The sequence below is a fragment of the Typopeltis vanoorti genome, chromosome 24, assembly GCF_054136105.1.
Source record: "Typopeltis vanoorti isolate ZY-2024b chromosome 24, IOZ_Tvanoo_1.0, whole genome shotgun sequence".
In the NCBI taxonomy this organism is placed as follows: domain Eukaryota; kingdom Metazoa; phylum Arthropoda; class Arachnida; order Uropygi; family Thelyphonidae; genus Typopeltis; species Typopeltis vanoorti.
Window position 1 is genome coordinate 56,543,563 of NC_143572.1, and position 25,471 is coordinate 56,569,033.

Genomic DNA, 25,471 nt, shown 5'->3' on the forward strand with positions numbered 1-25,471 from the left:
TTCTTTAGAATTGGAAATTGGACCAGATTTTTCGCGTGGAGAGTGGTGAATGAAAAGAATGGCCAGAATTGAAACTCGACATACTGTTTCCTTGTTGTTAAGGTTTGTAGGAGTCAAACATTGGTATAGTCCTTTCTGAGAAGCCATTTAATTTCATATATTGTTTGATATTTGAGAGTTCTTCCTGTAATTGATGAGGAATCAAACAATTAGTTTTAGCTCATGTGGTGTATCATATTGAGTATTGATTTGCAGGAAATTGATGAGGCTAGGGACTTTGGGATAATGGTGGACAAAGAGTTAAAGTTCAGAAGGCACATTGCATCTCATTTCATCTTCCTTTTCCCTCTTTTACCTTGTGGTGTCGAGGGTTAGTTGATCATCGGACCTCAAACCATTCATAAGATAAGGTGGTCAGCCCTATGCCCCGGTGTATCCTATGTCCGTAATGTTGAGTTCTCAAAGCCGGTTTGCTTGCTTTGCGGGATGAAAAACCACAGGATAAACTGGGGAAAAAACCCTACTGTTCACGCCCAAGACTGGCTAACTTGGCTATGGCTGAGGAAGATCCTTCATCTCCTCATGTCACCAATGGGAATCGAACCCAGGACACTCCTTCCCCAGGCATATGGTTGTGAAGTGCACAGCCACTAGGCTAACTGTGCAGGCAGGTATATTGCAAAAGTTGGTAAAATAGCTTAAATAATTACTTGGATATTGAAAAACACATTCACAAGTAAAGATAAGGAAGTTACTATTCCTCTTAAAAGAGGGATAGTAACTTCCTTATCTAAGGCTATGTTTTGGCCACATCTTCACTACAGTGCACAGATTTGGTCACCTGGGTTTCTTGGGGATCAGAAGGTGGTCGAAAAGATTCTTGTGACCATCTTGGTCACTAAGAGACAAGTGACCAAGATGGTGATAGGTCTGTGGAATACTCCCTATGAAGAGAGGTTGAAGATTTGTGTGTGTTACAAAGTTTAGTTGACAGGCAGAAAAGAGGGGACATGATAGAAACTTTTAAGATATTAAAGGGGTTTTATAAAAGTGAAATTGCAAGTGAAAATTTTCAATATATCACAAATAGAGAACTAGGAGCTACCTGTGGAAGTTGTGTAAGATTGTTGTTAGTAGGGGTGTGTTTGCGGACCAGATTTTTGCATGGAGAGTGGTGAATGAAATGGATGGCCAGAAATGGTTGCAAGTTCCCTCATTGTGAATGGATTCAAGGAGAGGTATGACAGAATTTGTGTCATCCATGATGAGTCTCTGGACTACAGGGAGATGCCATAATAAATAATAATAATATATAAAAAAGAAATAAAATGGATAATATAATTATTGCTGAAGATCTTAATGCAAAAAAAAAAAAATGAAAAAATTTAATAATAGAGCAAAATTTGGAGAACCAATAAGCAAAAATGGAAAGTGACTCATTGATTATGTAATATGTAATAATACAAGAAAAATGAATACATTCTACAAACAAAAATATACATAAACATACATGATGTGCAAGAGGTCAAAAATCAATATTCGACTACTTTACAGTGAATAAAAAAGTAACAAGTCTCTTCCTAGATGTTAATATTAGGCGAGGGATAGAAATAGATCATTATTTAGTGCAGGGAAGGTTTCCACCAAATTGACTACAAAAAAACAACACTAAAATCTAAATACAAAGTATGTGTATTAAGTGATTCAAATATAAGAAATTTATACCAACAGAGGATTAATGACTATTTATAAAAAAATAAAAGAAAATAAAGATACAGAGAAAGAATGGAATATGAAAGAAATTATTACATTGAAAGCATATGAAAGTTAAGGGACACACACAAAAAATACCATAAAAAAATTACATATGGGATAATGAAACAAAAACAACAACTGAAAATAAAAAACTAGCATTTAAAAGGTGGTTGGTTAAGTAGTAAAAAAATAGGCAAAAGAGAAACCAGGAAAAGAAAACTGGGAAAAATTTATATCATACCTAGAAAATGATATATACAAAATGCCTATAAAATACAAAAACATACAAATGCACATGTAAAGGAAATGGCAAATATAAGTTATGATATTGATTTAAAAGAATTCTTAAATTACTTTACAGCTTGGGCCATTATGGGCTGGCAATCATGCAATATAAAGTCACTCCCAGTCAAGTCACCTCCACCTTCCCATGGTAATGGCCTGTTTCCAGAAACAGGGCTCTGGCAGGTGAGTGTTTCAAGCATTGCTGCCTTAAATGCATATCTTCCCTAGTTGTGAGGAAATGCCAACTAGACTTCTAGGTGGTAGATGCCTTTCATCACCTGGTGAAACACCACCCTACTTTTTGGAGGTGTGAAGTGGCTTTTGCAGTGTTTCATCTTCACAGTAGGGCCTCTGATTTCTGACATCTCCCCTTTTTTCTCATATGCAGTTTAGATGATGGCTTTACTTATCATCCTCATTACACCATTATTATTTTCAATTAGGAAGCCAGTTTCTGCTCCATTTGAGGGTACAGCAGTAAAACAGTTTTCCACAGGCTGGCCACCAGATAGCGTACAGGACTGAATCCAATTGTGATACATCTGTTGGGGGCTTCTCAATCAGCTAGTGAATAATCATGCTGCCACTTACTCTGCCAGGTCATGCCTAGAGGGAGACTGGGTCAATGGTATGCAGAGGCACTGTTCAAGACCCCATCTGGACTGGTGTCTGGGCACTTCCTATGTGTGAGTTAAAGTCCCTCACTCAGCTGCATATCCTTTTTCTTTGTTTTCTGAATCAATCACCCCATGCATGAAAGTCAATCATAAAAAACAATCAAGTTTTTAACTGTGGATACAAAAAAATCTCCCATAAAAAATAACAATTTTTTTAATATAAAAAATATAACAAAAAATTGGAACAAATAATAAAAATATGCCTCAACCCATCCAAAATAAAACTTTTTCCAATAAGAAACACTTCCATATTCATTTCGCCAACATTCAAGACATTAATACAAATGTCTCGAATGTTGTTTTAGTGACATACATCACCAACAGACATTAAAATCTGACCTCTTTTTCCTAACAGAACTTCAGTTGGCATCCTCCATGACCAGAGTCCATCTCAACTATCCCATCTACATCTTACGCAATGCATTTTGCAAAAAAGGTGGAACACGTGCTTCTGTGAAATCTCATATCCCCTATCAAAGGCTATCCAATCCTGCTGCCCTTTTTTTTTTTTGACTAACTATCACTAAAAATTTATTTCTTACAAACTAATTATCCAAATTGTGAGACTGTCCTATTTGGGGACTTTAAAATCAATAACACAAACTGGCTCCCCTACTTCAACTTCACAGATCAAGCTGGTAGGGAAGCTGAATCATTTGCCATCAGTCATGACCTAACACAAACAGTTCAATCTACCAACGTTTGTGACCTTTTCTTAACCACTTCTCAATCCAAATATACTGCCCTTGGCAATTCTGACCATAATATTATTCAAGTTTCCTTCTCTACAGTTTGGCCTCTGTTCAGCCAACTGGGATGATCTCTGGAATTTTTATGCTGCTTTTCCATGGTCAGATTACTGCTTTAGATTTCATGATCCAAATACCTGCACTGAACTAGTAACTGACATAATCCTCACTGGAATAAGAGAGCCTTTATTCCCCACTCCACTGCAACCCCCCCCCCCCCCCCGAATTGTATCTAAGCCCTGGTTCTCAAAAAAATGTGTCTCTGGATTCCATGATAAAATTTCCCTTGTTTAAATATAAATTAAAACTTTCTTCAAAAGATTTGATGCTCTTGTCTTTAGACATGATATCCGAATTTTTATAAGATGATTTTGATCTATACTTTCTTCTTCATCCTTGTTTACTTTAAAGTTTTAAATCTTTAAAACTTTAAACAGTGGTATCATTCTCCCCCCCTCCCCAACTATCACACACAAATATGAAATAATTATCTGCCATTTGAAATGAAGGAAATTAAATGACCACAGTTGCATACCAAGCAAATAGTTAATTAACATACTCTCTTTAGAAAGCACCTCAGAAAGATGCCTTATTCCAAATTCTTTTTGATCAAAAATAAATAAATAAATCTTTAATCATGTGCTTTTTTTTTTTAATTGTATGAACAGAGATAGCTTTAATCACTCCAGGACAAATACATTTACAAAAAATTCTTCAAAAAGGTACACTGTAGGGAGAAGGGGAGAAATCTGATACACAGTTTCAAATTTTCCTAACCCCAGAAAAAAATCAAGCAAGAAGCCAAACTGTAAGGCCAGGTGTGATGCTATTATTCAGTATTTTTTTTTTTTTAATTCCTTCCTAATGCATATCGTGTGATGGAAAGAGGTGAAATTTAAATTCACATAATCTTTCTGAGTGACCTACAGAATTCTCTAGTGTTTGAACTAAAGTATGTATTTGGTATGAAGAAAGGCAGCACAAAAATGCCTAAATGCTACTTCTTTAATAGTCAGTTTACTTGCAATATTTTGAAATAGAAATGAGCATTTATGACAAGACAGAAGAGAAGGGGCCCACCTCAGAAAGTTGTATAGGAATAAAGTTCAGAGTATAAGGAGTAAATTTTTTTTTTTTTCTGACTTGAAGTGAGGTGAATAAGTGGAATGGTGGATGGGAATGTAGGTTACCACAAGCGGCCACTAGTATTTTTGTCTGTGAATGAATTTAAAGAGAGATATGAATAGTTATTGTATGAATAATGGGTTAGTGTGAGTCACTAACTTTTAAAAGTGAACTGATTAATGACCAATCTCACACCAATTCAATATATTATATAGTTGTGAATTCTGCTGCTTGAATTTAGCCAGCAAAGGTTGGTCGATGGTAGAGCCTCTGCTACTAATGACTCATGCAAAAAGTTAAGCAAGTTTGAGCATGGTTAGTAGTTGGTAGGGATTCAATCGTTCAATGCTGTTGGCACACTCTCCCTCGATGAATCTTTGGACTCCCTGGATGTGTCACATAATAATAATAATATTTCTATGGTCACTTTCATCAGAATTGAAATGATTCTGATTATGTTTCACATACCCTAATCTCTTAAAACATGTGCAGCAGCTATTCAAACTCTCTTCATAGTTACTCACAGAACAAAAACAAAATATTATTATTATTATCCAGGCCTCCATGGAGTCAAAAGACACATCGTGGAAGGTCGTTTTTAGGAAATACAAAGTCTATCATACCACTCCTTGAACCCATTAACTGTCCCCACTCCAACCACTCTCTCAGGCAATGCATTCCAAGGTTCAACCACCCTCTATGCAAAGAAACCACATCTCACCCTCTTGCGCACAGCCTCCTTTCATAACTTCCAGGGATGGCCCCTTCTCATCCCTCCTTCCCGCCGTTCCACCAAGTGAAAGAACTCTCAAATGCCTACCATGTAAATGCCTCTCAACAGTTTAAAAGTCTCGATCATATCACCTCTCCTTCTTCTATCCACCAAACTCTGCAGTCCACATTCCCTCAGTCGATCCTCATAACTCATATTGTACAGTCCTGAAACCATCTTTGTTATCTGCCTCTGTACCCTTTCCACAGTCAATTTATCCCCTTCAAATCCTGGGGACCAAATCTGAGAACAATAGTCTAAGTGTGGTCTGATCAGGGCCTTATACAACAGAATGATAACTCATTTATCTCTGCAGGTCAGCGTCCTTCTCAGTATTGCAGCAATTCTCTGACTTACCCTCACCCCATTGCAATATGCTCCCTGAATTTCAGTTTTCTATCAATCATCACTCCCAGATCTCTTGTCTCCCCTACCTCCTGCAATCGAGTACACATCCTCCCATCGATGGATCCCAAATCTCAAGACTTTACATTTTGCTGCATTGAACCGACAACTCCATTTATTTGTCCATCTGTCTAGTTTATTCAAATCCTCTTTTATTCAAACATTCTTCCTCTTAATTGAGGGCAGAATCAGAGAAGAAAGAAGAACGTTGGGCTTGACTGTAGTCTCACTCTAGAGAAACATAAGAGGTGTTGTAGCATAAAGTGGAGGTCACCTTGTGACCACCAAAAAAAAAATGCCACTACTTCTTTCTTTACTGACTTAGAAAAGAGGAGAGAGCTTTAAGTGCTCCTAGAGATATTTTTGTTTTGTCTAACTTTGTCATTATAAATGGGTTCACAACTGAAATCAAAATTGAAATTATATGAAAAATGTGTTAGTTGAAATCCTAAATACGAAATTACATTAAATTCTATTCATTAATAAATTCCGCAAATTCCAAATCTGAATAAAATCCATCTAGACACGGTCTGGAATATGCAGAAAAACAACACAAATCCCATAAGAACTTATTATTTTGTGTAATGCAACTAAAAAGTGGATATCTGCTTTGTGAAAAGAAATGTGCTTTTCTGTCAGAGAAGAAAGCGGAAAATTTTCTGCACGGATAGAAATATAAAGACTTCAATTGTCAATACAGGAAATTAAAGAAGCAGTCCATGAAAAAAAATCAGAGAAAATTTAAGCTGAACAGTGTATAGGTATATTCAATTTCTTGGTTCAGCAATACTTAGGGAGGATCAATATGTAATTCTATTAAGTTCTTCTCTAAATCATCATTCATGCTGATAACATCAGGAGCAAACAAAAAATATCATACCAAGCTATTAACAGTCATTGATAACATGGACAAAATTAAGATCACAAATAGTGTTCTTAAGAACATCGTGGTCATTTCTGATATATATCTTGTTATTAAATAAGAGAAGATGGTGTGGAAAAATTACATTAATATTAATAAAATTAAAATTAAAATAACAAGAAGGCTGCGGGTTCGAATCCAAGCGTGGGCATGGATGTTTGTCTGTGAAAATACTAGTGGTGGTGGTTGTCGGCGGTAGATGGCATTAGTGTAGGTGATGAAGGTAGTTGCGGTTGGTGGAGATGGAGAGTTGTAGAGTAAGTAACCTCCCTCGATGAGTCTTTGGACTCCCTGGCAGTGTTATGTAATAATAATGCATAAATTATCTTCAGTGAAGATTTCTTCACATGAAGAATGTGGTATTATTATGCATATAGCATAACTAGACTGCTCTTGCATACTGTTGATATGCTAAGAGCAATCTGGTCTGACTGGAAACATCTGAACTGATTTGAATTATGATTGAAGCAACTATGTTTAGATCATGAAATATTTGTTTAAAAATTATAGTCTTTAGAGGTTGATTGTCGTCTCATACTTTTTGATTGGAATTTGTACACAAGCTGTATTAATAAAAGTCATTTGAAAGAGGAATCAAATCAACATCTTTTAGTAACTTGTTGCCAAACGTAGTTTTTACTATAACTTTTATAGCTGGAAGTAGTAAATTTTCCCCGATAGAATGAGGTTTCCTTGTTTTCGCTATGCACAAACTTAAGAGATAGGATGCATCCAGTGTGCTGCTATTAATGGAACCCATGGCTGAAATTATATCTTTCCCATGATTTAATGTCACTAGACATATTTCTAGTGACCTAGGTGAGATTCAAACCTCGTTTTTCCAACCAAAGGGCATCATTATTACTGGCTGAGATAAGTATGGTCCTAAAAACATACCTAGTTTCTTGAATCTTGAGGTTTGCATTCCAATTTTGAATAAGGGAGGAATAGGCATAACATAAGCCATTTCATGGTTCTTACTAATCCTCACATCGAATATTTCTACTGGAAAGCTTTTTGGAATTTTCCTTCATCAGTTAAATCTGTAACCAAAGCCTTAGGTTAACACTTTTTTTTGAGATAGGTTACTTTATAGTTATTTATTCTGGAAGAACCATGTTGTTCATATATCAGATAATTTGAGTCAGCTAATTTGTCAGCATACATTGTTAGGAAGTACAGAGAAACATGTAGGAAAGGTACATTTTAATAAGACTACATTAATAGTCTTATTAAAATGAACATCAGTCCACAATGTCAAAGCCCTAAAAAAAAAGCCTGATTTTGACCCATGATGCCCTCTCAGCAAACATTAAATTAAAATTCAAAATTAACATTCCAAAGAGCAACTGTAACCTAATAGACAAAAGCAAAATAAACAAAAAATATATAAATAAATTATATGAGAATACCATAGAAACAGAACTGCATAACATACTCTTTGCTAACATGGAAACTGCATGGAACCAGGGAATAACAATTGTCAAAAACACATCAAGATTCTAGACACAACTATCAAACCAAATAACAACTGAATCACCCCCTGAAATCTTAAAACTCCTAGAAGAAAAAAGAGAGGCTAAACACACATTAAATCAGAATAATTCTGAAGAAAGCAGACACTATAAAAGGCTAAAAAATAAAATCAATAGAATGTGGCAAAGGAATCATGGTTAGGAGAAAAAGTAAAACAACATGAGGAAGCAAATAAAAAGCATCACATTAAAACTGTTTACAAAATAATATAATAAAAGATCTAACCAAAGAATATAATAACATCACAGTAAAAATGAAAGATTCTAATAATATAGAAACTGGCATGATTCAAGATATACAAAAATATGGAAAGAATACTACCAAACACTATTCCAAAGAAACAAACGTGGGATTCGTCAAATAGTGAAGAAAAAGAAAAAGCACCTACTATCCTAAAAGATGAGCTACTTAAAGCAATAAACCAAATGAAAACATCAGAACTCCTGGAATTGATCAAATTTCTACTGAACTCTGGAAACAAGGAGGACAGGGAACCACAAAGTATTTATTGAATTTTTTTAACCAAATTTTATTCTCGGGAGAAATACCTAAGGATTGGAAAACTGGGATCATAATACCCAACCATAAAAAAGGTGACAAACAAAAATGTGAAAACTATCGTCCTTTTAAATCATAGCTACAAGATATTTGTTTGAATCATACAAAATTGTTGACCTTCATTTCAAACTTTTACAAAGACACAAAAGCACTCATCAAATTTAGTAATATAAAAACAGAAGAATTTAAGATAGAAAATGGAGTTGTGCATAGCTGCCCACTTTCGCAGTGCTTATTCAATATATACCTAGAGGAAATATGCAAAGAAATCTCCAATGAACTGGGGATAAATATAAATGAAAGAAACATCAGCCACATCAAATACACAGATGACATAGTAATCCTGGCCATATCCAAGCTACAATTAAAAAAAAAAACAGTCCATCTTTTAAATCAGTGGTTCTTAACCTGGGCAGTAGTGCCCAGGGGGGGGGGGTGCTGTAAACGCTGAGGTGGACAGTAAGAATTATACTATTAATATAATAAAAGCAAAAAATTCCATATTTAATCTAGCATCCCTATTAATATCATATGTTTGGCAACACTGTTCAGAATATTGTATATCTGACAATACTGTTTAAATTTATTCACTACTTATTTTTTAGAATTTTTACATTGAAGTTAATTAGGTTACTTTTTGGTCTGAACTTTCTACACTGAAAATCATTAATTTGGGTTATTATAATGAGTAAAAAAAGAAAGTGTTGTGAATATTTAAAATATGAAGTTATTCTGTCTATAAATAATGAGAAGTTACTAATGTGCTTAATATGTTAAAAAACTTTCTCAAACGAAGGATTAAAGCCTTCGAGAATGATTGAGAATTTAAGAACAAAGCATCCAAATATAGTAAAAAGGATGTGGAGTACTTTCATGAATTAAAGACTAAATTTAAAAATTGTTTTGGACTTAAAGGGTTGGTTGCAAAACAAAGTAACCAACAAGAGAAGGGACTTGTTTTTCACAAATACTATTGGTGAAACTCTAATCTTACTGGCTATAAATGAAGTTTTAGATATGATGATTGGCCCAGGTAAAAGTAACATGATCAATTCATCTCAGCAATAGTTCAGTATCAACAAGAATTGACGAAATGGTAAAGGACATTGAAAAGAACTTTGTGATAATGTAAAAACCATAGAATCAATGAAGAAATTATTGAAGAGTTTCTATTTGCTGAACAACTAAAAATTGACACAAAAGGTTCTACAATTTTTAAGGTTGTTACAGACTTTTTCAATTCTATAAACATTCCTCTCATAAATATTACTGCGTGTGCAACTGATGGAGCACCAGCTATGATTGGTCGTCACCGTGGATTTATAGCACATTTAAAAGAAGCAGTTCCAAATATCTTTACAATTCACTGCATTCTTCATAGACAGCACTTAGCTGCAAAACATATTTTCTCGTAAGACTTTGGATGATGTTATTAAAGCAGTGAATAAAATAAAAGTCTAGTCACTGAAGACCCATATATTTTTGTCATGAAAATGAAGAAGAATTTGAGCACCTTTTGCTTCACACTAAGTTAGATGGCTCTCAAATACTGTTCTGGAATTTCTTAATTCACATGATGAGAACATGCATAATGTTCTAAAAAAGGAAAAGGTTGACATCACATATCTTTCCGATATTTTCACCAAACTAAATGAGGTTAACATCAAATTGCAAAGGAACGACATGAATCTTATTAAAACAAATGGAATTGTAAATGCTTTTATCAGCAAATTAACATTCTACAAGCAGAGCATTGCAAGACGAGATTTTCTGCAGTTCCCAAATCTACAAAATAATAGATGATGATTTGATATTAGATACAGATTTGGATTGTTATTGTTCCCATCTTCTGACATTGAAAGAAAAAGTCTAGTCACTGAAGACCCATATATTTTTGTCATGAAAATGAAGAAGAATTTGAGCACCTTTTGCTTCACACTAAGTTAGATGGCTCTCAAATACTGTTCTGGAATTTCTTAATTCACATGATGAGAACATGCATAATGTTCTAAAAAAGGAAAAGGTTGACATCACATATCTTTCCGATATTTTTACCAAACTAAATGAGGTTAACATCAAATTGCAAAGGAACGACATGAATCTTATTAAAACAAATGGAATTGTAAATGCTTTTATCAGCAAATTAACATTCTACAAGCAGAGCATTGCAAGACGAGATTTTCTGCAGTTCCCAAATCTACAAAATAATAGATGATGATTTGATATTAGATACAGATTTGGATTGTTATTGTTCCCATCTTCTGACATTGAAAGAAGACTTGATGATCAGATTCAAAGACTTTGAGCTTAAAATACCCCATTGGGTCATAAATCCATTTCTTTCTAATGCCACTTCTGTTCATACAAATTTGTGTGAAGAATTTATTTGCTTAAAAAATTATTTTGAAGCTCAAGTACAATTTCAGCAGCACGGGTATGAAAGATTCTGGCCAAACATGCAATGCAAGTATCCTCAGCTTCATGTTGCAATTGTTAACTAAGCAACAAAGTAGATTGCAAATAAGTGAAAGAGGAGACTGGAGAACGTTTGTCGAACATTGAACCTGATATTGAAACGTTAGCAGGATCTCATTTGGCTCAGGGTAGCCATTAATGATTGGCTTATTAAATACAGTAAGTTCACACCTTTTTTTTTGAGTAAAAATAATCTCTATCAGAGTCATTAATTTATAATTAACTATCAGTTCAAATATGCTGATGGTAATTTAGGTTTGCTTAATAATATACTATAATTATCTTATTGAGTCATTAACCTAGCGTAAAATTGAGCAGGGAGCACCAGGCCATACAAATAGTTGAAAGGGGGGCACCAGGCAAAAACAGGTTAAGAACCACTATTTTAAATGAAGCATGTAAAAACTTTGGAATGAGGTTCAACAGCAGTAAGACCAAAATAATGAAAATAGGAAGAGAAGCTGAAAACATTTTAATCCTGGAGAACCAAACCCTAAAACGAGTAAAATCCTTTGTCTACTTAGGAAGCACTGAAATAGTAAAACATAGAATTAACATTGGATGGTCGAACATGAATAAATTAAACAAAATATGGAATAATAACTCTCGAAACATCTTAAAATCAAACTATTCAAAGCCATGATCATTCCTACAGCAACATATGGAAGTGAGTCATGGCGACTCACTAAGTGCATTCGAGGGGAAGTGCCTAAGAAAAATAAACAAAGCATACTGGATTGAATATAAAACCACAGAAGTAAAGCAGGATCTCAACTACCAGGACAACCTCAAAGACATTATTCTTCAGCAACAGCTCAGATGGTTCAGCCAAGTCCAGAGAATGCCTCCTCACAGACTCCCAAACATTATACAAATGGAAGAACAGGAAAACAGCGTCCACCTGGAAGACCAAGGAAAAGTTGGCTCAGATCCTTAAAAGAAAGAGGCCAATTTCCCAACTTCATTACTATGTTCAAGAAGACCAGAAGTAGAACATTTGGAGACAGATTGTACAAAGCGGACTCAACCCGTCACTCACCAGACAGATGTGAAGAATGTAGGAAAGCTCAGTTAGGTGCAGGTAAACATGGCTATGTAAATATGGCCATGTTTACATAAACATGAAGGCCAAAATCCTTTCAAGGCTACTATGAAAGATCAGAAATGGAAGAAAGATTACTGTAAAAGGAATCAGAGATGATAAAAAGTAACAGAAAATGAAGTATCAACACTGCTGCCAGTTGATCAAAGTAATCATGAGATACTGGTTCGGAGGTGGTGAAACAGGAAAAGGTGAGAAAGGGATATATATGTGGATTATAAGATGGGTGATAATGAGAAGCTCTATAATCAACACTAGAGTCAATACCTTTGGTTAATGAGCTGTATACCAAGAGTATAAACAAATAAATGGAGCAGTAGTGAAATGGATGACCAGTGAAATCAGGCAAATTTTGTTGGAAAAGAGGAAGTTATGGAGGAGATACAAAGCAGCAGTTGGCAGGATCAGATGCATGGATGAGTATAAAGTGCAGGCTAGAAAGGTGACTAGTAAAAAAAAAGAAAAGAAAAAATGCAGTATAAGAGGAGACTAGGTCAGGCCAAACATAATTCAAAGGAATTATCTTTGGTCTAGCCTGAAGAAGAAGAATGAATGGATTAGGCATTTGCCTGTTCTAGATTCACTGATTCATTTGCCTGTTCTAGTGAATCTAGAACAGACAAATACCAGTGACCTCTCTTTCTCATTGGTCCATAGTTAGCCATCCTCTTTCGGTAGTTGATATCTTTCCGTTTCTCTCTATAATCCTTCATCTTTTTATTTAAGTTAAATTTGTAACACTCTTCTAATGTCTTCATTTTTCATATGGTCTAATTTTGCATCTTAATTGTTTGTAAAAGTCTCATTTTTTCTGACTATATTTTACTTTGACCTTTCAAATTTTAACAGTCCATGTTTCTTAACAACATAATACATAATAGAGTGGGAATGGCCATTACTTCATAAAATTTAAGTTTGGATTTTTTTTCTTCATTCAGTGTCCTTTTAACTGCTCCACAGATTTCTTGAAATTTATTTTTAATGTTTTATATATACTGCATAACTATCTTCTTTTTCAATTGAAGGTGAGTTAGCTGGTCTCATATGGAGGTAGCAAGGATTTTTTTTTCTGCTGGAAAGTTGGGATTTTCATCCCGTGCAAATTAGCCATGAGAACACAGACAAAAAAAAATACTGTTGTTAGTGGGAGAAGGAAAAATGGCACTGATTGGAGTATTGTCATTATGTTGTTGGAGAATTACGTAGAAGGGGAGACACCGAGATGTGTGGGGAGTCAAGTGCTCTCCTGAACTGAGCCCTTGGAGGCACCACATTGTAATAATAATAATGTTATTATGCAACCTAAATAATTAAACCATGTCACACCATGTCATTATTTTACCTTCTATGACTATATTTTTGATCTAACACAATCTTTGACCTTTAAATGCCAAGACTTGGTTTATTTTGTGAGATCTTCAAATTGTATTGTTGGCTTATTTTATTTAATTGACAAACTGATTTTGAAGGTCACCTTCATTGTCTTGTAATGTAATCAGATCATCTGCATTGTATTGAATAAGTTTTTCCGGTTAACTGGATACCTTGTTTTATTGCTGCTTTCTATGTTTTAATAATTTGATTATTAAAACATGGAAAGCAACACCTTGATTCATTTTAATCTCTTCTGTTAATTTGTTACCTAATTGCAACTTTATTTTTGTGTCTTTATATAAACTTTACATAGCTAGTACTAAATGTAATGGATATTCTTGTTTTTTCATTATACTCCATAATTTTTCTCTATGCATTTTATCAAAGCCTTCTCATAATTTACCAAGACTAAATGCGTCTCCAATTCAATATTTTTGCAATAATTTGTTTTAAAACATTATCTATACATGATCATTCATGTCTGAAACCACTTTGCTCTTTTGAAAGTAGACTGAAATATTTCTGTCTTTTATGTAAAATTTTACTGTATACTGTATTTAATACACTTATTCCTCTATAATTTCCAAAGTCATCTCTATCTCCTTTCTCGAATACAGATAGATAATTATTATAGGAATTTTAATTATGGCAGTATAGACTGGAATGAAGAGATAGCATTTGTGAATGAGGAAAATGAATTTCTCGAGTTCTTGAGAGATAACTATCTCAGGAAGCAGGTAAAGGAGGGCATGTAAGGATCAAGTTTTAGATCTGATCATATTGTCAGAGAATGTAATTGTGAGTGGGATTTTGCACTTTCCTCCAGTTTATGAGATTGATCATGAAGTGTTCACCCAGGTTGCAGCTAGCCATTCATAGACTTTTGTGAGGAAAGGATATATGTGGAAGTACAAAGCTAGTGATTATGACAAGTTAAGAGCCAGCTTGGAGCCACAATATGGAATGAGAAGTTGAGTGGTAAGGAAGTAAATGCTGCTTGGGAACTGACAAAGAAATCCATAACAGCATCAGCATCAATTGCAAATGTATTCTGAAAGCCAATAGACTGAATAAGGTAGGGATAAAATGGATGAACGAGGGGTTTAAGCATGAAATCTAGAAAAAGAAGGTACTTTGAGGTGGTACAAGATGAATAGTAGCAATAAATCAGTATAAAGAACAAGCCAGGAGAGTGACTGTTAGTAAGGAAAACAAAAGTGCAGTATGAGCAGAAATTGGCAAATCAGGCAAAGAAAAACCCTAGAGAGTTTTCTTAGATATGTAGCAAGGAAGAATGATTATGATAAAATGTTAATGGATGAAAGTGGTAGAATGGTAACTGCTGCAGAAGATATTGTTGAGGTATTCAGTGATCAATTTATAAGAGTGTTTCATCCTCAACAAGGCAGAATCATGAGGAGCTTAAGTGTAGAGGACATAGGAGAGGATGGCTTAATTGTGAGCGAGCAGAAAGTATTTGAGGAAATAAATAACCTTAATGTGAATAATTCTTGTAGATAAACTTATAAGTTGGTTATACATGACTTGAAATTTTTCAGGAAATGACAACGTATACTAAAATATTAATTAAAAAACTTTAACACCTTCCTATATTTCGGCAATGTTACATTGCCACCTTCTGGGAACATAAAACTATGATATGTGAACACAGGCACTAACAACGAGCAAATGAGGCTGAAGAAGGCAACTGCCGTTAGTTCTAGAGTCCTAAAGGTGCCTCCTGGTGGGCTAAATTGGGTTGTCTTAGCTGTTGGGCTGATATTCTTGATATTCTAAGGATGCAAGCTTCCCAAATTTGGGGGTCTAATGCACCCAAATTTGTTGAGATTTGGGAAGTTATTTTTAGAGCCGAGGCCAATTCCAAGAACAATCTTTCATATTTATATTTGCTAGTGTAGTAAAGTGGCTTTCTTCCAGGGTATTCTGTAGTGGGTATCTAGTGCATGGTCTGCAAGTCCTGAGTGGCTGTATTGGTGAAATTGCTAATGTCAACAGATTTTCTAATGTCAATAAGGTGATCACCATGCATCTTAAGGGAATGTTCCAGGGAATTGGCAGTAGCATTGGCATGCCTGTTTAATAAGTCTTACAACAGCACAGATTCCAAGGGAGTAGAAAGAAAGTAAAACTGTTCCACTGCATAAAGGTGGTGATAAGGCTGTGGCTACAAATTATAGGCAAATCTGTATATCTGGAGTTGAAGGTACTAGAGAGAGAGAGATTGATGAGAAGTAGGATACAGAAATGGGTTGATAACAGCAGTATTCTCTGTGGTTATCAGCATGGGTCTGTTAAAAGGAGATCATGTTTTACTAACTTATTTATGTACTATAACAAGGTGACAAATATCTTGGACAGGGAAGAGACATATATAATGGTATACTTAGATTTTGAAAAAGCTTTTGATAGACTGTTAAACAACAAGATGTTAAATAAACTGAAACAGATAGGAATGGATAACAGACTTCTGAGTTAGATCTGTGGCTGGCTGTCAGATAGGTATCAGAAAGTTGTATACGGGAGTGCAGTATCCTGAACGAGGAAAGTCACTAGTGGTGTGCTGCAGAGATCAGTTTTAGGACCATTGTTGGTTTGTATACTGATATTGGGATAGGTTTAACTAGTGATATGCAGCTGTTTGCAGATGATGCAAAAATGGATAGAGCAATGCGAAGTCAAGCAGATGTTATGGCCTTACAGGAGGACTTAAATATATTGCATGACTAGGCAGATAAGTGGAACTGTCAGATCAATGTTGCAAAGTGTAAGGTTTCAAAATTTGGTAAATAACGATGGGAGGCAAAGTATATACTTGGTGGGAAAACTTTAAAGGAGGTAGAGAAGATGAGAGATCTGGGAGTGGTGGTGGACAAGGACTTGAAATTCAGCAGCCATAGTGCACACGCTGTGAAGACTTCACATCAGATAATGGCAATGATGCAGAGGATCCATAATATGCAGGAGCAAACAGGTTATGATGCCACTGCATGAGACCTTGATCAGGCCAAGTGTATTATTGTGCACAAATTTGGTAGCAGATTTTCATGATGACGATATGTTAGAAAGGGTCCAGAGAAAATTCACAAAAGTGGTCAGTTATCTTTGGAATGTAGAGTACGAGGACAGATTGAGAGAATGTAAACTGCAAAGGTTTGCGAGTAGGAGGAGGAGGGGGGATATGATTGAGGCATATAAGCAAGTCAGGGGTAGGCATGACATATCCTACAAAATATTATAAGGAAATTAAATAATGAAGAAAGAGATACAGCAGAAATTGATATAATACAAGAGAAACAATGGATAGAAACAATATATAAGAATTTATGGTATGATCCAAATTTATTAACAGAAAATAACAAAGCAATCAGTACTGATATATAGAGCCAGCCATTAGACTAGAAGAATTCAAAGAAATAAAGGGATCAAAAAATAAAAAATTAACTCTATTAGATGGAAAAACACAGAGCTCTGTTAGTAAAGTAAGGTGGAGAATATTTACATCAAAGATTTTTAAAGTTAATAACTGTTGGAAGAAGTTCTATCAGATTAAAGCTAAAGTTATTATTAACATCTGACCTCTATGGAGTCAAAGACTCACTGTGGAAGGTACACACAATGCTCATCCAACAGTATGTTAAACTGATTCAATGTGTCTACATGATGTGGAAGAGATTTTTCACAGAATGGGAGATGGGGATAGAACATGAGGCCATCACTGGAAACTGTATAAGGAGAGTATGAGCAGGAGGTTCATTCCATGGAGAGTGGTTGATGAGTGGAATTCATTACCTGAGTGTGTTGTGAATGTACCCACATTGAATCAGTATAAGGCATAGTTGGATGAGCATTGTGCATCTCCCACTATGGCTCCATGGAGGTTAATGTTAATAATAATAAAACTTTAAATTGACAGAACTCAGCATTTCCTCCAACAGTTATTTATTAACTTTAAGAATCTTTGATGTAAATACTCTCCACCATACTTTACTCTATATCAGTAACGATTGCTTTGTTATTTTCTGTTAATAAATTTGGATCATACCATAAATTCTTATATTGTTCCATCCATTATTTCTCTTGCATTACGCTGTTTTCTGCTATATCTCTTTCATTATTTAATTTTCTTATAATATTATGTAGGATGTCATGCCTATCATGTATTTCTCTTTCTATTAATAAATCTACCCCAAGAATATTGGTGAGCTTTCTTTATGGTTTTAGATATAATTTTTTGTTTTTGTATATTTCTTCTGTCTCCTTGTTTTTGAAAGATAATTTATATACCAACTATTTTTCTGGTGTTGCCCTTTCTATATTTATTCCAAATGTTTAATGTTTTTCTTTTTAATATCATTATTATCATCATCAGACCTCCATGGAGTCAATTGACTCATCATGGGAAGTCCCACTATTACACCCACAGTTCATCATACCACTGCTTAAATATATTCACCATCTCCACATTCACGACACTCCCAGGCGATACATTTCAATCACTCACTACTCTCCATGCAAAAAATCTGCTTTTCACTCCCTTGCTAACACTCTCCTTTATATTTTATTTCTTTCCAAGTACTTCAGAGACTACCTTATAAATTATTTTTATTAAAATTTTCCATTCTTCTTCTGTATCTTCATTAATTTTGGCTTATTTTAGGTAATCTGTTAATCAAGATTGATAGTGTTCTAATGCTTTCTTCTTTTAACAGATATACTTTGCATACCTGTTCTATTTCTTGGTTTTTTTCTTATTTACTTCCTTTTTTCATTTTCTTAATATGTTTACACACATCAAGCATTTTAAAGAATGTCCAAAAGGGTTAAGCTAGTCCCTGAACAAGTTATTTAACGAAAATCTTGCAGCAGGAAAGATTCCTAAGGAGTGAAAAAAAGGCAAAATAGTGCCAGCCCATAAGCATGGGTCTAGGACAAAAGTTTCTAATTATAGACCAGTCTGTACATCTGCAAGTGTGATCAAGGTATTGGAGAGGTAGCTAGAAAGAGAATACAGGATGGAGTTGATGGACATAGGATTCTTTATGATGATCAGTATGAGTTTGTAAAGGGTGGGTCATTTTAGCAATTGACTTGCATTTTATGATAAGGTGATGAAATGTGCTGGATAAAAGATATTCATATATAGTGATATTCTTGGACTTTTCTTCCAAAAGCATTTGATAGATCACATTATAAAGAATCTGTACAATCTTTAGAGGAAGAGAATGGATAATGGATTGGTTATACCCACTAGGAAAGGCTCCCTGAATGACATCAGTAAGTGATGATAGAGCAACATCTCAAACAAAAAAGGAAGATTTGTCTCCCCCCCCCAGGGATCTCTTCTTGGGCCCTTGCTGCATAACTTATTTATTAATGATATTTCCTGTGGAATGACTGGGGATCTTCAGCTGTTTGCTAATGATGCAAAGTTAAAGAGAATTAGGAACATTTACAGATGTTAATTCCCTTCAAGAAGATCTAAATAGATTTTCAACTTGCACATAGAGTGGGGTTGTGGCTTTAACATTAATAAGTACAAAGTTCTGCACTTGGGAATGCAGAAATATAAGGTTGCATACTGTATTGATGGAACCATGCTTCAGGAAGTGGATGAGATTCAAAATCTGAAGTGATGGTTGACAGTGGACTGAAGTTTAAAGGAAACAAAACCACCATATTGAAAATTTTTTTCAATTATGTCACTAATAATTTGATATCATTTCGATTTGGTAAGCAATGTTTTTTTTTTCTCTAAAAGTGAAATTAAAAAAGATTAAAAAATAGTAGCAGTGTGCACTACTTTAATCAATCTTGATATTTGTTCATGTAATCACTTATTTATGAAAATAAATGCATAATGTCTGTATGTAGTTTTATCATTCAACTTACCATATTTTTATTCTTTATATATATATATATATATATATTAGGATAACCAAGTAATTTTATAAGCTTGGTTATTTTTACTCCTAATCCCAAGTATGCAAACAATTAAGTTTGTGCCTGAAACAAAGTTCAAGTCTAAGGATGGTACAACACCAGGGCAACTCATTGTAAAGGTGGGTAAAGCTCTGATAATATACAATATCCCCAAGTTAAAAAATTTATTACATATATATAGAACTAACACCAATACACTGTTGTACTCAACTAAATCAACAATCAACAGGAATTAGCCTCTTGTGGTTTATATTAAACTACAGGATTATCATTTTCCTTAGATTTCAATAAATCTGCAAAAAGAATACAATATTATTATGCATGAGAACCAGAATCAATGAGCCCTGGAAGAGGTCCATCTGATTTTCGGTGGAATGGGGTGAAAGATAGGATGACAAAATGTCAAAAGCAACTATTTTAATAATTTCTATTAGATATATGTAAATGGGCAAAAATGGTACAGTTCTGAACAATGTAATCTGATGCCAAATTTATGAATAGTGAAGGATATTTAAACATTGGCTAAGTTAATGGTAAAATTTTTTTTATCGATAATTACAAACATTTCAATTAACACGAAAAACACAAGGCATAAGTCATACTATTTATTTTAGGTCATAAATAAATGGCATTTATTAATTAAATAAATAAATAAATAGTATTTTTTATCTCTTGTGTTTTTTTCGTGTTAAACGAGGAAACCTCTCGTGGCACAAGTATTTCTTAAACAATAATTACAAACCTGCATTTGAATGTGTTTATTATGAAAAACATCTATAAGTAAATCATGGAACTGAGTATTCAAATACAAACAAGTTATTTCGAGATCTCGTAAAATGTAACGATAAAAGTCTACGTGAAATCAAATTAAATGTATAAAAGAACTTTCATAATTTATATCTTCAATAATTATGTGCAAAGGTGTTACACTAACAAAGCAATTAACATTGACATACACAAATATGAAGAAATACAATCGGAAAAAAAAAAGTGTTCCATTCAGTTTGGAAAATGGAACTGACAGAGCTTTCATATGTTAAATGTAGAAATATCTAAACATAACAGCAATATATATATATATATATATATATATATATATATATTTTTTTTTAAGAAAAAGGAAACAAATCGATTGTTTACATCGTTACAAAACATGCAATCATTCTGAATGCATAGCAAACACGATAATAACAGTTAAGGACAATTAGAAAGAAAAAATTAAACGGGCTTTCCACATATTTTCAATGGATATTTACCAGAAAGTAAATAACAGTAACAGCTAATATTTATCTATAACAACTTACATGGAAGTCACAGCGTACGAAATATAACCGAAATATAAAATGTGTTTTTAATACATCTACTAGCAACTACTATTTATATATTAATAATCAAATATACAATAAAAAAGTGAACTATTCCCTTACTCTGACAGCTGTGCGTTCTTAATTATTTGATGTGTGTGCAATTTATTCTATTTTTCTAAGCCTATTGGCATGTGTTGTCCTTCATTGGGATGAATGATATCCAAATTTACAGTCTACATTGAATACAAAAAAAAGTGATGAAACTCTGATATCACATTTTTAAAACAATACATACACACAAAAATCAAGTCAACACAAAATCCTACAAGTTCACAAGCTAGAACGTTCAATACTCATGCATCACTTTCATCTAGAATGATAAGGTGACGATACTTAACATCCCCCTATCCACACTACATAGATCTACGACTGCACGTGCTATTTAACATTTTGTCAAAACTTTATTTCATTCGACTCGCATTTATTATTAAAAAAAAAAAAAAAAAGAAAAACAAAAAAGAAAAATTTTAAAAGAAGAAAAATAGGGGGAAGCAAACAAGTACGTCCCAGAACATGTGATTAGATTAGTTTGTTATATTGCTATTATATTTTAAAACTGAAAACAATGATTAATAATATTTATATTTTTCAAAACGGAAAGCAATAATAATAATAATAATAATAATAATAATAATAATAATAATAATATAAAGCGAGACTTATATAACGAATTTAATTTATAAATATTTCTAAATATAATTTATAAATAAAAGTATATATATTTGATTAAAGTTTATAAGGCAGAACACCGGAATAAGTTGTTGATATTTATTATTATTATTATGTGACACCTCCAGGGAGTCCAAAGGATTAGATGAAGAGATTCTGATTAGAGTTTGTACTAGGGTCTCGCGTTTTTTGATTAGTGTGATATTGTTAGGACTTCCGAATGATATATTTAGAGGTAAGCTTTCTTCCTTTTCACTATTTTTGTGATTACACATCGCTTAGCTGGTAGACTCTTGCGTGAGTCTAAGGGATTTGTCAATAGATCCTCATAGGTCGTCAGGAATAAGACATCGGAATATTCCTTCATTGTACACAAGGATGGAGAATGTAAAAGATATCAACGATGCCATTCAACATTTAAACAAAGATATGTCACTTGACATTCTCAAATTCATTCTAAAGAAATTTGAAACGGATTACCCTGGTTGCTTGAATCTCGTCACTCAAGTAAATTACGCCGAAGATTAGGACATCGAAGAGGACATCACAACTGTTCCACCTACAAAGACTCCCCGACAGTTCGATTGTTCACAGGAGGAACAATCTAATAAAAGACGCAGAACATCGGAAAATGATATAACAACTCACGAAAATCAGGTCACTTAAGATAGAAAAGAAAAGGTCCCTCCAGTTATCCTTCGAGATAAAGATAAATGGACCTCAGTCTCAAGATCCCTAGGGACACAATATATCAATTTCTCCTGGGCAAGAAATACTGAAGAGGGTGTAAAGATTCATCCTACCATTGTCACAGATTATCGCATGATGACGAAAATGCTGGACAACTCTAAAATGCCCTTCCACACCTTTGTGCTAGCAAGCTAGAAGAACCTAAAAGTGGTTCTAAGAGGAGTGGCTGAGGGCATCACAACTGAAGAGAGCACAGCTAACCTCATCAGTCAAGGATTGACCCCAATCAAAGTCAGTAAGATGCCGAAGTCAGATAAAACACCAATGCCACTGGACTTGGTCAAAATCTCCAATACACAAAAAAGAATCTATGAAGTTACTGACATTTGTAAGATTAAAATTACAACCGAACCTCTAAGGAAGAACGCATTGACAGGGCAGTGTACCACTGATGCCAGATGTTTCGGAATGCCCAAAAACTGTGCAGAGCTGCCTACAGATGTCTAAAATGCGGTGAGGCTGTGGATTCTAGGCTAGCTCCTGCAGCTAGCCTAGATCCACACCTGCCTGCTGTGCCAATTGTAGAGGATCACATCCCGTTAATTACAAGGGATGCCTTTTCCATCCAAAAAACCGTGGATCAACAAGAACGAACGACGCTCCTCCAAGCAATGGAGGAGGGTGGTTCAAACAACTAAACAGGTCGCCCTCCAGATCATAATATCTCACATTCGGCAGCACAGGAAGGTACTTGACCTTCATCCATGTCCAAATCATATGCGGAACCGGTAAGAACCCAGACTCCTTCATCGCTTCAAGCTCTAAACTCACATCAGCTTTAAAATCGTCGCATGCAACAATGCTGCACGAATTCAGCAAAGCAAGCACCTCACCATCTTCAAGAAAGAGATCATATCTAGAAACCCAATCCATATTAACAGCTCTCTATAATGATTAAAAAATGTAAACCGAATTCCCTCATGATAACAGCATGGAATGCCAATGGCCGAACAAATAAAATTCTGGAGCTGCAAGAATTCGCAAAAAGATACAATCCAGACATAATCTTGATCAGTGAATCCCACCTCAGATCATCAAACAACCCAAAATGAAGAGGTTATATTTTATATAAGACAGACAGACTTAACTCTAGTGGAGGTGGTGCAGCTATTTTTATTAAAAATTGTTTGAGCCAAAACTCGTTGACCAGCTCCCAAACTCTAAACCTTGAAGTGACAGGTGTGGAGATGCACACTAATAACGCAGGCCAACTCAAAATCTACGCAGCGTACAATCCTCCCAGCATTCCACTATTGACAGCAGACTTAGGCTCCATCCCCGGCTCCACGGATTCCATAATTATAGTAGGAGACCTAAACTCCAAACATACGGCCTGATTCAGTTCGTCAATCAACTCCAAAGGCTGTTCAACTTTATTCAACTACAGGTCACTCAACAAATCAATAATAGCTGAACCTAATGAGCCCACCCACTACAGCCCATCAAGAAGTTCTGATGTATTAGACATAGTTATCCTCGGAAACATCAAATATCAATACCAGCTGGAGACATTAGAACAGCTTAACTCAGAACATAATCCTTCCTGCTCAGGCTAGAACTTCAAGATCAGCTCTCTCCCCACCATCCTTTCTTACTATAGGACAAGCTCTCTAAGGATCTCCCAGTCCAGATTGGTCCACCCCTGTCATTCATAAAAAAGAAGAAACAAACCAAGCTGTAAGCAATTTAACTAGGCAAATCAACACAGCAATAGCATCAGTCACTCAAACCACTGTCTTCCACGCTCCCAACTGGATCCCAGAAGAGATAGTGGACGTGATTAGGGCCCAAAATAAAGCAAGAAGGGCGATATCACAACACTAGAGGATTGTAGGACAAAACAACCTTAAACAACCTGGACAGAGAAGTGCGAGAAACCCTCTAGATGCACAGGAATTCCAAATGGGATTCCAAACTCATTGAAATCAACCCAGAAGATAACTCCATGTGGAAATTTGTAAAATCTCTTCGTACCAAAAGACAACCCCTTCCCCCTTTGAAGACCGATCTTGGAATTGAACGCTCAGATGAAGAAAAAGTAGAAGCCCAAATTGACAATCTGGAAAATCAATGCAACCCATCTTATGGTAAACTTAAATATCAATCTCATTTACAACGTTCATCGTAGAGTTAAAAATGCATTAAGACAGCCTAAGGATGATTCAGAAACAATCACTCCCATGTCTCGAACAGAAATAATAAATATTATTTCCCATCTGAAGAACAAAAAGGCTCCCAACCCTGAAGGCATTACCAATAGAATAATAAAGTTACTCCCACGGAGAGCCATAATTCATCTAGTTAATATTACCAATTCCATTTTAAGATTCCAATACTTTCCCAGAGACTGGAAAATCGCTGACATTACACCTGTGAAAAAGCCTGGTAATAACCCACAACTTCCCCAAAGCTTCAGGCCCATCAGTCTTCTTTCCTGTCTTGGCAAAGTAACAGAAAAGGTCATCCTATCAAGACTACAATCAGCAGTGGACAAACAGAAAATAATCCCAAATGAGCAATTTGGGTTTCGCAACGCTCACAACAGAGTACAACAAATTCACCGACTAACAGAAGATATCACCCATGCTTTTAACTGGCACCTTCACACTGCTGCTGTATTTTTAGATCTTGCCAAGGCCTTTGATAAGGTCTGGCATCAAGGCCTTATCTTCAAACTAATTGAAAACAATATCCCAATTAAACTAGTGAAACTCACATACTCATATATTAGTGAAAGATACATGCAAGTGAATTCAACAGAATTGTGTCTTAAAGGTGCAAAATTCTGACGGGAGTACCTTATGGTTCTCTTCTGGTCCCAATACTTTTCACACTTACATAGATTTAAGTGAACCCCCTCAAAAGCTCAGCCATGTTGTTTTCTAGAAGAAAGGTCTGCAATAAAGAAGACATCCTGCTCTCTGGTCATAAGATCCCATGGCAATCAGAGACCAAATATCTTGGGGTATTAATGGATAAGAAACTCGTT

General features: G+C 34.8%; 1 protein-coding gene across 2 annotated transcripts in view; it reads right to left on the reverse strand.

The window, feature by feature from the left end:
• Positions 1-21,457, reverse strand: part of LOC150093236 (activating molecule in BECN1-regulated autophagy protein 1-like) — a 327,434-nt gene extending 305,977 nt beyond the window's left edge. The window contains exon 1 of one of the 2 annotated variants that reach the window (XM_090413653.1): positions 21,124-21,457. Coding sequence is in view for 1 of the 2 variants with exons in the window: in XM_090413652.1 (XP_090269778.1) it covers positions 20,439-20,444 (6 nt within the window). In the remaining variant the exon portion in view is untranslated. Of the gene's footprint in view, positions 1-20,438; positions 20,461-21,123 lie in introns of those variants that run through there. The other variant, XM_090413652.1, reaches the window with a different exon arrangement.
• Positions 21,458-25,471: the final 4,014 nt, after the last annotated feature.